Raw genomic sequence first — 13,218 nt, forward strand, 5'->3', positions numbered from 1 at the left:
CCCTAACTGTGAAGTAGTTTTTGCGGATGTCCAATCTATACCTCCTCTCCATCAACTTGTGCCCATTACTCCTTGTTATGCCAGCGGGCGCTAGGGGAAACAGCGTCTCCCCCAAACCCTTCTGGTCCCCCCTAGTCCCACATTGGCTTGGACTGCATCATTTTGCCTTGTACACTCTGTCTATACAAAGGGAACACTTGGCCTGTGACCCTCAGGGAAAGGTGTTCTGCAGTTTTTACCACTGGTTTGTTCTAGCAAAATTCAAGTCAATATAGAACACCAGATCAGGGTAAGCCTAAGAGCTATTCTTCCAGGTGACCAGATCTGGACCTGCTTGCAAGAGCCATAGACACATCTGAAGGTGTCCTAAAGAGTTGACTCTTCTCTTTCCCTAATCCTCCACTTACCTTAACCAGCACCAGCTTCATGTCCCTTTCCCACGCTGAGCTGTGGGGCTTGTCTCCTTGCAATAGAATTGGTTGTGCGGCTGAAGCTAAGTCCACCTCTTTCTGGAATTCTTGTCTGAAAGTGGCATCATGGGATTTCTCCATTTATAACAAAAAGACTCCTTCCAGCTTTTTAACCCCTTGAAGGAACATTCTGTACAGTTCAGGAATCTTTCTCATTTGCAAATAAAATGGGAAAATAATGCAGAGCTCTTGGGTTCTCCTACACTTCTTTGTATGATGAAAACATCCAGAGTCGCTGCAAGGACTGAGGGAAGAAGGAAAATAAATTCTCATGCTTCAGGGCACCAGTAAACCTCAGAATAATGAACATCAGAAAAATAATTCACTGGACGGGGGCTATCCCAGAGTGGCCTGTTCTGAAGTAGGTGGTACTAGCCACTGTCCCAAATAGGACAGGATAGACCATGGGTGTGCTTTTGCCCAACAGCCCCCACATAGTTTTCTCCCCTTGGAGGTCTGTGGGGACCTGATGCTTGCCTGTACAAATGGTCTCCTAATTTATTTCAGCAATGCCAGCAATCGGGCCCATAGCACGGGATGTGGACAGCCTGGCTCTGTGCATGAGGGCACTCCTGTGTGATGACTTATTCCGCCTAGATTCTTCTGTGCCTCCAATGCCCTTCAAGGAGGAGGTAAAGTCCCAAAAAGATCTCTATAGAGGGAAGAAGGGGTCCAGGAGTGTACCAATGATGAACAGCTATTATTCTATACCTTTGAATACAGAATGATAACATGGAAGCAAACTGAGCTTTGCAGCCTCCCTGAGGGAAATACTGTATTTTCTTGTATACAAAAACTGACATGACCATATTTCCTCACTTATAGCATGCACTCCAGTTTCCAGCAGCTACATTTTGGAAAAAGGGGGGTGTTCTATGTGAGATAACATGGTATTATCCTCCCTGTCTTTCCAGTTTGGAAAGTGAGACACACGGTGTGTCTACATGTGAGTCGTTCCTGCATAGTAACTTAGGTTACTGCACAGTAACTGAAAATTACTGTATAGTACAGGTGCACGTCTACATGTGCATGCCCATACTGCTCCATAAGTATGGTGACTTACACTGACTCAGCAGTAAATTTGCTACCTGCATAATGCAGGTAGCAAATTTACTCCTGAGTACTTACTGAGCTTTAAGGCACGTGTATATGCCTTGCTGTGCAGTGACCCGGTTTGTATGACTTGGAGTAACTTTACTCAGAAGTCAATGCACACACAGCATTACTATACTGTAACGCCTACAAGGGTAGATGCTAATCTAAAAACCACTTATTGTGCAGTAATTTACTGTGCAGTAAGTGCACATGCAGACATGCCCACAGAGAAGGACTGAGTTGCTTGAGCTATTGACCGCCAAGCTCCGCCAATCTTTTGCCTTAAACCCTGAGATCCTTTTTATAGTCAATGCACCCCTGCCTGTGAATTGTCTGCTTTTCAAAGCAACAAGGGGAACCTACTCAGTTGATTTTGCTAAGTGTATTACATTTCCAGTATTGGGACATTAGAAATGACTGTTCTTGCCAGTTTTAAAAGTCTTTCTTTGGTTCCTGACACCACAAATGACTCCCTTTCTTCCACCCCAGGTGTATGCCAGTTCAAGACCTCTCCGCATAGGGTATCACGATACAGATAGTTTAACTATGGCCATTCCTTCCATGAGACGTGCAGTTCTGGAGACCAGGAAGCTTCTAGAGGACGCCGGCCATACGGTAATCCTTGGAACTGTGGCACTGTTTGGGAGAGGGCACAGGAGCATCGGTCATGAAACAGGACCCCTATGGTGCTTGGTGCTGTAAAAAACAGAGTGATGGGCCCTGTTCTAAAGACGTTTTGGTCTTAGACAATACAAAGATGAATGGCACAAGGAGGCAATGAGGTGTTACTGGTCAGCATTCAATGTCTTGTGTGCCATCTTGGCATCCATGGGAAATTTGCCATTTAAGTTTAAGCGGGCTTTTAGAACCTCCTTGATAGGGTGCATAGAGGTGTGACTGAACCGTGTGGACACCCCTTGAATTTACAGCAGAGTCATAGCATAGTCACACATGCCAACCCTGGGCACGTAACTGCAAGGTCAGCCTGTGATGAAATCCATGAGGTTTTGCTGCTATTAATACTAAAGCAAACACATATGCTTTTAAATGTTGCAGTTGGACTGGAAGCTGTAACATGGACAAACCCCATAGGTTCATTCTGTAAATACCTCAGTGAAATTAACACTTTTATATCAACAGATTTGGCTATTAACTTGTGCATCTCATGGGTGGGGGGGTGTGGTCACTGAAAAAGAGAACTTTCTTAAAACCCCCTAGTGCCTTTTTATAGAGTCATAGAAAATTAGGGCTGAAAGGGAGCTCAGGAGGTCACATCTAGTCCAACCCCCTTCTCCAAGTAGGACCAGCCCCAACTACATCATCCCAGACAAGACTTCGTCTACCCAGGTCTTAAAAACCTCCAAGGATGGAGATGCCACCACCTCTCTGGGCAAACTGTTCCAGTGTTTTACCACCCTCCTCATGAGAAAGTTTTTCCTAATATCCAACCTCAACTTCCTTTGCTGCAGCTTGAGACCATTACTCCTTGTCCTGTCATCTGCCCCCACTAAGAACAGTCCAGCTCCATCCTCTTTGCAGCCCCCCTGCAGGGAGGTGAAGGCTGCTATTCAATCCCCCGCAGTCTTCTCTCCTGCAGACTAAATAAGCCCAGTTCCCCTGGCCTCTCCTCACAAGTCATGTAAACTCAACTCTTTTGGAAGAGTTGAGTTTAAAAGAATAATATGTGCTAAATATTTTTTCTTTTAATTTCCCCATAGAGAAAGTTGTATTACAGTGACAGAATTCTAGAGGAAACAAAAAACCCCCAAAAAATAAATTTGAACTACTGAACAAATCCTCTCTCTCAGTAAAGTCCCTTGGGCTTTAAAGGAATTTCTTTCAAACCCTGTTAATTTCTAGTAGATTCCCCAATATGCGGGAGATTGCGTACAAAAATACTCACGTATGACATCAGAACTCTTGTTCCGTGTGTCACTTCCAATGTGCTTTCTAACAACAACACAGGGTGCATGTATCACTCAATGCCTGTACTTCTGTTTTTATGATGGCCTAGGCTCTCTGGCAGAGAGAGTATCCAGATCTAGAATGGCTGTGGACTCAAGCTTACAACTGTGCAGTGCTGAGTAATTAGCTTTGGAAATGGTTCCTATCCATGTTTTCCAAATGCTGGGTGTAAATGAGCCATTCAAACCTAGAAGTACTTAGTTAACTTCCATCAAAAGCTGAATTTTTAAGTAAAAAAAATCACCACCCCACCCAAGCAGTATCTGCCAGTCTTTCCCACTCTCAAACCCTGACACCATCCCAGGCTGCAGCAAGAGACATAAACCTTTAATCACTTGTATTTGTTCATCTCTGTTCTGTGTGGCTCATGGTGCTCGTATCTCTAGACTCACTGCCTTTCCCTTGTTTGCTTTTTTAGCTGGTGCCTTTCACACCCCACTTCTCAGACGACTTTTTCTTTAATATTTGCCTAAAGGGATTGTTTGCAGATGGAAGTTCCACGTATGTGGACAGCTTGTAAGTACAACCTTCACCAAGTGTGTGTGTGTGTGTGTGTGTGTGTGCGCGCGCGCGTATATGTGTGTGTGTATGTGTGTGTGTGTGCACGCGTGCGCACACACATCTATCTCTAAATAAGCACTCAGGTGTATAAGATGTGAGTAGGCAATATTTTTCCTTTGTTTAGTTCAATATAAATGGGGATAAAGGACATTCTGTTGGTCAAGGCCAAGTGACAAAGTTGGGAGGGGCAGGGAACAGGCAGCCCATAGATTAAAGTGCTGGATTGGTATGTGGTGAACCTGAGTGGAGTGCTAGCACCACTAGGCAAGTGCTAGCCCCACTAGGCAAGGCACTGAACTTCTTTTTGCCTCTGTTTCCTATTTGTGAGGGAAGGATCAAATCATGGGGTTGTGAGGAATATAATCTCATTCTGTGAGCAGCTCCAAGAATGTGGTGATGGTGGCTAGCAACCACCAAAGATGAGCATCTCCAAGGCTAGGGACAGACATTCAAAGAGCCTGAGCCTGAATTGATTCAATCTTTGCAGGTTAGTCTAACCTGGGTAGGCTGAACCAGCTTATAACTGCACAGACATCCCCTGTGGATTGAAGAAATGCAAGCACATGCTTGCAGTGGCTCAGGCTAGAAGCCAGGGGGTGCTAGGGTAGCCCTCCCTCCCCCTCTACAGTGCTAAGCTGAGGGGAAAGGGGGGGGCATGTGGCCAGGCCGTAACAGGACCTCTGATTAGGGAGAGGTATAAACCCCCCACTATGGCCTGCACCATCTCAGGCTTTTCCCCCGCTGGCCACACTCTGAGGCAAAGGTGGGGTGTGCAGTGCATGCATCTGTTGATGATACAAAGCTTTTCAATCTCCCTCTCTCTGTCTGCAAACCTGACAGGGCTGCAAACCTGAAGGTGGGCTGATAAAACCACAATGTTATCTCAGCCCACCTGCAAACCACTGTGTTAGTAGCCCACCAGCAAAACAAAAGCCTTTCTCATTAGTTCAAGCTCTTCTTAAACAGCTTTTTCCAAGGAAGGAATGGAGGGGCATTACCAGCTACCTGTTGATTAGCTCCAAAAAGTCCCAAGTGGACACTGTTCTGTCTGCCTGTCCCAGTAAAACTGAAGGCACACACACACAGACACCTCTCAGCATTAGCTAGCATACCACATGCCTAGGGTCCATGGGGCTGGGGTCCATGCTGTGGGAGATGGGAGGGAGGAAGAGGAGAATCTCTGTTTGAGCAGTGAGCAGCAAGTGGTAGGTGGGGCAGGTGGAAGCCAGGCAGACCCTGCTGTACCTCCAGTTTCCCCCAGCTCTGGCTAGAGAGGAGAGGGGCAGGGCCAGCCTGTTTTCTGCAGCAGATAGCACAGCACAGACTAGCCCACCCCAGCCCAACCCTGGGATGGCAAAGCATCTGGGATGCTGGAGGACTCTGGTTTAACTTAAACCAGGAAGGGGTCTGGGACAAACTTTGCATAAACCAGTTTGACCCAAATCAGTTAAGTCTGATACTATATTCAATCAAGTTTATCTTAAACCAGTTTCAGCCATTTTGAAACTGCTTTATGTGCACTTAACTTACGTTCTGTTGCAGGTTTAAACCAGTCTCTGATCACTTAAACTGGTTTATGTGTAATGTCTGTCCCTAGCCCTGAACACCAGGAGGTTAATTTGAGTTGGACCATGGATCAGTTGATTGGTTCAGGGATGTTACGTATCCAGGCACAAATTCCTATTGGAACCAAGTAGGTTTGAGTATCTGGAGCTACTGCTTTCCAGGGGAGAATGTCCTGGTGTTAAGAGGCTGGAGAAGAAGCTCAGTGATAAAGCAGATGAAATGTCGCACCATGGCATCAGAGGGGTGAATTATCACCGATACAGCTGTCAGTGGGCACTCAGTTATTTGGGCAGAGGATTTGAAGCCAGACAGATGTGGTGCTGGATATCCCTATCTTGTGTGCCCTTGATTTAGGTGGGCCGTGCTGCCCAGCAGGCTGCTAGACTCAGGCAGCCCAGTGACCTTGAGACACCTGGAGAGCTCAGCTGAGAAATGTGATTCTTTACTATACCCTTCCAGGAGGCAGCTAGTAAAAGAGCTGAGGTGATAGTTACTGCCTGCTTCAACAAGTGCACTGTTCTCTTTCAGCAAAGGGGAGTTGGAGGAACCTTATGCCAGACAGTTTCTTCTGATGGCCAAGTTGCCTGATTGGTTTAAAAAACTCATATCCTGGATCACCGGACCAATAGTAAGATGTGTTTAACCTGCTTTGACTTCTTAGCTGGCTGGTGACTAACCTGAATACTGAGAGGCTGACTGAAGGGATGTCTTCCTGGCTTGATGCCGTGGGCTAGCTTGGGCTCTTGGAGCAGGATAGCCATATTAACACCATGCTCCGTCTGGGCAGATATCCCCTGATTCTCACCTAGCGCTCGATGTGGCATGGTACTGCACCGCATAGACATCCTCTTTTGCACAGCTCAAAGGCATCTTACTGCTGGCATAAATTCAGCACCATCACTATAAGGCAGTGATTGTCAACCAGAAGTGCTCTATTGGGCATAGACAGAAGTGACAATTTTCACCCCATCTGGCCACAGAAAACAATTTATAACTGTGACCAAACACAAGTGCACAGCTGCAGGCAGCTTCAAAAATGGTGCATTGGGTGAAAATCTGACCCCTCATTGCATGAGGTATCAGAATAAGACGTTTCAAAGTGTAGTGTCTTCTGTAACTTCTGTCTGTGCTGTGTGTGTCCTCTCTGACTCAGTTCTGATTCAAAGAGCTCCTGAGATAAATATCATACAAAAAGAAGAACAGAGTTAAAAGACAAAAAGAAAAGCTAATGTTTTGATTGCCTTTCACAGGCAAGGAAATAGTAACTATATTCCATACATGGTAGGTTCACTTTTGAGCTCAACTGATTTCCATCTGAGTTTTTTTCCATCTAAGTGAGAAAGGAAGTAATTCCACTAAGCCAATGCCAGGGATTTTTGTCTGTCAGTCTCTAGGAGAACTTAGGACTCACCTTGTTTGTGCATGAGATACACGAAGAGTCATGGCCACCTCTCGTCTACTTTAAGTAGAAAAATGGGTTCACCTCTCTCAAACAGGGGGAGTAAGGCACTTTCTTCTACTTAAACACAACCCATACCTAGAGCTACATGAAACACTTGTCTCTGAAGTAGGTAGAATAAAGTAGAAATGGGCTGACTGAGGGGAAGAAACAAATACCAATAACTTTGTGGACGAGTGTTTTTTGTCCCTCAACAGAGTTGACTGAATATGCAAGGCCATATTTCTCCCAGTGCATGGTTAATCACATGCCTGGAAAGAAATCAGTTCAACAACTTGGGGAAGACAAGGGAGGAATGTCCTTTTAATACTATTTGTTGTATTTGCAATGAAACCAAATTAAATTCATGCCATTTGAGGTTTCGAGCAACATTCGGCCCATCTTTGCCAAAGTTTAGACATAGTCATAGCCCCTTGTAGGCTGGGTGTGTTGCTGTAATACATCTAGACCCCAGCCTGGTAGTTCTGTAAAGACACTTTATAAAAAAAGAATAACAGAATCCTAGAAAACGAGGGCTGGACGGGACCTCAGGAGGTCACATCTAGTCCAACCCCCTGCTCCAAACAGGACCAGCCCCAACTACATCATCCCAGCCAAGGCTTTGTTGAGTTGGGCCTTTAAATCCTCCAAGGATGGAGACTCCACCACCTCTCTGGGGAGCCTGTTCCAGCACTTCACCACCCTCCTTGTGAGACAGTTTTTCCTAGTATCCAACCTGAACTTCCCTTGCTGCAACTTGAGCCCATTGCTCCTTGTCCTGTCATCTGCCCCCACTGAGACCAGTCCAGTTCCATCCTCTTTGCAGCCCCCCTGCAGGGAGGCGAAGGCTGCTATTCAATCCCTCTCGGTCTTCTCTTCTCCAGATTCAAACAGCCCAGTTCCCTCAGCCTCTCCTCACAAGTCGTGTGCCCCAGCCCCCTAACCTTTTTGATGCCCTTTGCTGCTCTCTCTCCAGTGTGTCCACATCCTTTCTGTAGTGGGGGACCCAAAACTGGACACAGGACTCTGAAAGTCACTGTCCCAAAGAACATCCAGTTCAAATGGACCTGGCAGACAGTCAGTGAGAGCAGTGGAGTAGGGGTGTTCTTTCCAGGGTAACATAACCAGAAAATAAATCAAGGGATCCCTAACCCTTCCAACAAGCTTGAAATGACATTGTCTCCCGAGGCTGACAACAGAACCCAAGAGTCCTGACTCCCACTAGGCAACCTGCCCCATTCAAATTCGTATTTGGTTTAGCCAGATTCATTGAAGCTGTTCAATAAATGAATTAAACATACAAACGTTCATGTTTCATGTGCTCCTTTTTTTCTTCTTCTTAGATGCCTCGGTTATCAAAAATGTTGGGAAGCCTGGTGACCAGGTGAGTAACTCCAGAAGGGCTGAGTAAATGTGTAAGGGTGCAGCTTTACACTTAGGTTTTAACAATTAACACCATAACATTATATGTGTAAATCAGCCTTTTGTTACTCAAAATAATAATCAAAACAGCACACACCCAGGGAAGCTGCTACTAAGTGGGTGTGTCTACATGAGACATTTACTGCGGAGCTGACTAATTAACTCAGCAGTAAATGTTTCAGTATCTTCACATGCGGCCTTCTTAGGCCACAGTAAACTAACAAACTCTGCCGTAGGATAGTACTTGTAAATAATGCACATGTAGATGCTGACCTGGCTGACTGGAGCATCCTCGTGCCCCAGCCAGCCCCTCCACAGCACGTTGAGCCGGATCTGTTCCAACCAGCTTAACGTATTGCACTCTCAACGCACATTCAAATGCAGTGCCCAGGAGCATTAAACTCTGACGCAATGTGCACCAGAGTTTATTTCTGCATGTTACCTGTACATGTAGACGCATTCAATCGGTTTCTCAGAAGAAACCCAACTCCTAGCCATGCCAACAAAACTTCCAAGCTTGCAGCCACAGGAGATTTGACAAACAAGTCCTAGTCTTGTGAAGAAATAATACTCTTCTCAATGGATTAGTGGTTGATTTTGATCTAAGCTGCCCTCCCCGAGAAAGGTGTGGTGCAGTTTGCAATGAAAAAGTGATTCTAAGAGATTATACATTAAGGAAGAAAACTATTCCCTGGGCAATATCCCAACACTGAACACCTCCTGCTAAATTCTTGCTCAAACAGGAAGGCCTTATAGCACTTGTGAAAGATATTCAGACTTGTGCTATGGCAAGACTCAAGGGAAAGGAAGTTCCAGGTTTGAGGTATGGTTACTGAGGATAACCTCCTCACTTGGCACATTTGTGATATTTGTGGGAGGTCTCTCTTGGCTGACCTTAGGTATCGTGATGGTGCATAAGGGAGGAGCCAGTTCCTTAGGGATATAGGAGCCAGGCCATTTAGGGCTTATAAAGACCAGCACCTTGAATTACACCCAGAAAGCTATTGGAAGCCAGTGCAGACTGGAGCACTGGAGAGATGGGTTTTTTTCTGGTGACCCAACCCTCTCCTAAAGCAAAGCACCCCACTTTGTATCTGCTGCGTCTTCCAGAGGGTTTTGGAGGGATTGTAGTTGGGAGAATCCCCTGGTGCCTGCTTTCCCATGTTAATTGATTGCCTAGCTCATTTCTTGTCTGTCTCAAGCATTTGAATGGGTCCATCGCCCTCATTTTCCAGGAGAAGAAATACATATTCTGTGCATGGCCCTCCCTTTGTAACTGCATCGTAGCCTTCCACTTAGTGAGTGTAGTAATCAGAGTGGGAATTTCTCAGTGTTCAGAGTTTTGCTGGAAACAGTTAGTTTCTCAAGGACAGCAAGGCACTCTGTCTGCCTGGGTAAATGGAGACGTTATGGGAGTCAGCCATGAATCTGGTGTTTGAACCAGGCATGATAAAGGAGCCTCTGATCTCCTTAAAATCATAAAATCACAGGAAAGCTGGGCTGGCAAAGCCCTCAGGAAATCACATCTAAACCATCCCCCTGCTCCAGGCAGGATCAGCCCTGACTAAACCATCCCAGACGAGTGTCCGTCCAACCTGTTCTTAAAATCATTTAAGGATGGAGCTTTCCCAGGCTCTCTGGGTAGCCAGTTCCAGGGCTTAACAACGAGATCAGTGGGTGAAACACTGATGGATGCACTGATGGAGGTGGGAAAGCTAAGGTAGCTTTCAGTCAACTGTGGGTCATCTGACCCTGTCTTGCTGGGGGTCTCCTGGGGTTGCCCTTCGGGAGAGAGAGAGCACACGCATGAGAATGCAAAATGGATGAACTATTTTTGCTTCCTTTGCTTTTCCTTTTTGAACTTTTAGGTCTGTGAAGGAAGTCTGGGTGCTCCATAGTGAGATTGAGGTAATGTATCAGCCAGAATATTGATTGATGTCTCTCAGTAACTTGTGCTTGATATGGACCTTATGCAGCGACAACTGAAATCAGCAGGAAGGCTACCAACGGGTGGGGGCAGGTCCTAAATACATGATAGTCAAAGGTGCAGTATAAACAGAGCGCAGCATATTTTGGTTTAGCTAATAGGTTTTGGTAGGGCTGAAACTACTTTCTGGAAACTGAATTGGGTGGGTGAGGTTCCCTAAGGTTGGGCTCTTTAAATGGAAGTGGGATTCTTCAGAAACAGTTGAAGAACAAAATCGATGGATCACACTTTTTTTTGCATTACAGTTGTGCCTAAAGGCCTTGGTTACTTTTGGGCTTCATTGTGTTGAGCATTTAGGCATGGCAAGAAAGTCATTGCCTTCCCTTCCAATCTGAATTCATAGGGCAAATGTCTGAGAAGAGAAAGAGCCACGCCATCTTCTTGAGTCAGGTTTTGATCTGACCTGAGGGGTGTTATTTTAGGGGCATTCTTTGGGTAGCAATCTTTCTGATCCTAGTGAAGCTCAACTCCAGGTATGATCAAGTTGGGGCTGGTCCTGCTTGGAGCAGGGGGTTGGCTGACCTCCCGAGCTCCCTCCCAACCCTCATTTTCTATGGTTCTTTGTTTGGCTCTCAGGAGCATAGGCAACAATTCATGGCTGACTGGAGGAAGCTGGATCTAGATGTGATGCTGTCCCCCATGTTGGGCCCTGCTTTTAAGGCTGGATATCCTTCGAAACTCGCAGGTATTAATTCATGAAGCAGGAAATGTGCCAGTGCACTTGAGGATCATGTCCAGTCCTGATCCTTTGGGTGGATCAAGGAGCTTTAAGGCTTCCTGTGGATGGATGGCCTCTCGGTTCCCTGGAGATAATAGAAGAGCACTTTTCAGCTTCATCTCCACTCCTATCTCCCCACACTTCCTAAGCCCATCTTTCCACTTAGCTGAGATCTGTCCAGGACTGTTTCCCACTTAGAAGCAGAGGGGCACCAAAATACCTTCCAAAAATTAAACCAATATGGGGATGGGGGCTCCTAAGTCACTTAGGCACTTGTGACAATTTTACCCGTGATGCTTTGGTGATAGCTCCCCCTCTCCAGCTTGATGTAGTACTTTAATACTGTTGATGCTGGGCAAAATGTTCTGTGCATGGCATAGGCTTGGGGACAGATACCACATCCCATCCTCATAACGTAGGACTTGGACCGAGTAGTGTAGCTGAGAGAACGGTATTTTCCTGCACACAACATGCCTTTAGAATAAGATGCACACCTTGTTTTTGAAAGGCTGAGACAAGAAATGCTATTTCCTTGTAGTCAGTAAATAAAGCTAAAAACAGACCCTGGGTTTATCCCGGATCTGATCGTCCTGGCCTTTGACCTGCATCAAAACAGGCGATTTACACACACAACTTGAATGGCAACTAACTTGGATTAGCCCAGATTGTCCTGGGGGGAAAGGGCTATCGTGGTTCTTCCTAGGTGCTTAAAGTGGGACAGTGAGTTTGTAGGATCCCAGAATAAAAGGCCTGGGGGAAATCCAACATCTGTTTTTAGCCTGAGTCGTAGCAGCTAATGAACTGAGTCTGCTTATCATTCTTCTCCCTGTAGATTTTACTTTCCCTTTTGCCTTGTCAGTGGCAGATACGGCTCTTACCGCATTTCTCACATGTAATGCGCATTCCAATTTATAGCAGCCGGTTTGGGAGGGGAGGGAAGATGCATGTTGTGTACTGGGAAGGTGTTATCCTTGGAGGTAGCGAATTCCACAAGAGAAGATGGAGGTTGAGGGACCCTTTACCATACCATGAGGGCTCCTGCCGTGCTCCAGTTGTGCTCCTAAAATATCTCCGTCATTCCTCCCTCCCCCAAAGGAATGATTTTCCAGCGGGGAATGCGTCATTTCTGCTGCAGAGGTAATGATCAGGACCTGACCATGTTCTGCTTTACAGTGCTCGTGAGCTATACTGTTCTGCATAACTTCTTGGACATCCCTGTTGGGGTCGTGCCCGTCACTACAGTGACTGAAGAAGATGAGGAAGCACTGAAGAGCTACAAGGGATACCGTCATGACCGGTGGGACAAGGTGCTTGTGAAGGTTTGTAGCTGCCTGGCCTTTGGATGCTTGGGTTGCCATCCGCCTTGCCTTGACTTTGGATGTCAAGCGGTTTCCTTCTTTGTGTTTCCATGGACAGGCTGCTTGTGGAGCTGTGGGGCTGCCCTTGGCGGTTCAGTGTGTGGCTTTGCCATGGGAAGAGGAGCTCTGCCTCCGGTTCATGAAGGAGGTGGAGAGACTGACCCAACGAAAGCAAAAGCATCTGTGAACAACGTGCACGCCGCAGAGCACAGGATGAAGAAGGCCACCCTCCTCAACGCATCCATCTGGTTCAACCTGTAGGGACACAATGTCTGTATGGTTAAATAACTCAAGGATTGCTTGGTTTCATAGTTTCATAGTTTCTAGGGTCAGAAGGGACCTGAGCAAATCATTAAGTCCGACCCCTGCCATGGCAGGAAAGAGTCCTGGGGTCAAACGACCCCAGCAAGGTGTTCATCTAATCTCCTCTTAAAGCCCCCCAGGGTAGGAGCCTGCACCACTTCTCTTGGAAGTTGGTTCCAGACGCTAGCCGCCCTGACCGTGAAGTAGCGCCTCCTGATGTCTAACCTAAACCTACCCTCTGCCAGCTTGTGACTGTCGTTCCTGGTCACTCCTGGTAGTGCTCAGGGGAACAGGGACTCCCCCAATGCCTGCTGATCCCCCCTGACTAGTTTATA

The 13,218-nt window shown here is 46.5% G+C and overlaps 1 protein-coding gene across 2 annotated transcripts in view; it reads left to right on the forward strand.

Moving 5' to 3' along the window:
* LOC109286693 (fatty-acid amide hydrolase 1-like) overlaps positions 1-12,881 on the forward strand; it is a 33,692-nt gene extending 20,811 nt beyond the window's left edge. The window contains exons 7-15 of one of the 2 annotated variants that reach the window (XM_019501365.1): positions 978-1,102; positions 2,055-2,180; positions 3,949-4,046; positions 6,186-6,285; positions 8,439-8,479; positions 10,386-10,425; positions 11,081-11,189; positions 12,396-12,541; positions 12,639-12,881. In XM_019501365.1, the coding sequence (XP_019356910.1) occupies positions 978-1,102; positions 2,055-2,180; positions 3,949-4,046; positions 6,186-6,285; positions 8,439-8,479; positions 10,386-10,425; positions 11,081-11,189; positions 12,396-12,541; positions 12,639-12,767 (914 nt within the window). In that variant the 3' untranslated portion in view covers positions 12,768-12,881. Of the gene's footprint in view, positions 1-977; positions 1,103-2,054; positions 2,181-3,948; positions 4,047-6,185; positions 6,286-8,438; positions 8,480-10,385; positions 10,426-11,080; positions 11,190-12,395; positions 12,542-12,638 lie in introns of those variants that run through there. The other variant, XM_019501366.1, reaches the window with a different exon arrangement.
* Positions 12,882-13,218: the final 337 nt, after the last annotated feature.

This window comes from Gavialis gangeticus, unplaced genomic scaffold (genome assembly GCF_001723915.1).
Source record: "Gavialis gangeticus isolate Ggan-Ray unplaced genomic scaffold, GavGan_comp1, whole genome shotgun sequence".
NCBI classification, from domain to species: domain Eukaryota; kingdom Metazoa; phylum Chordata; order Crocodylia; family Gavialidae; genus Gavialis; species Gavialis gangeticus.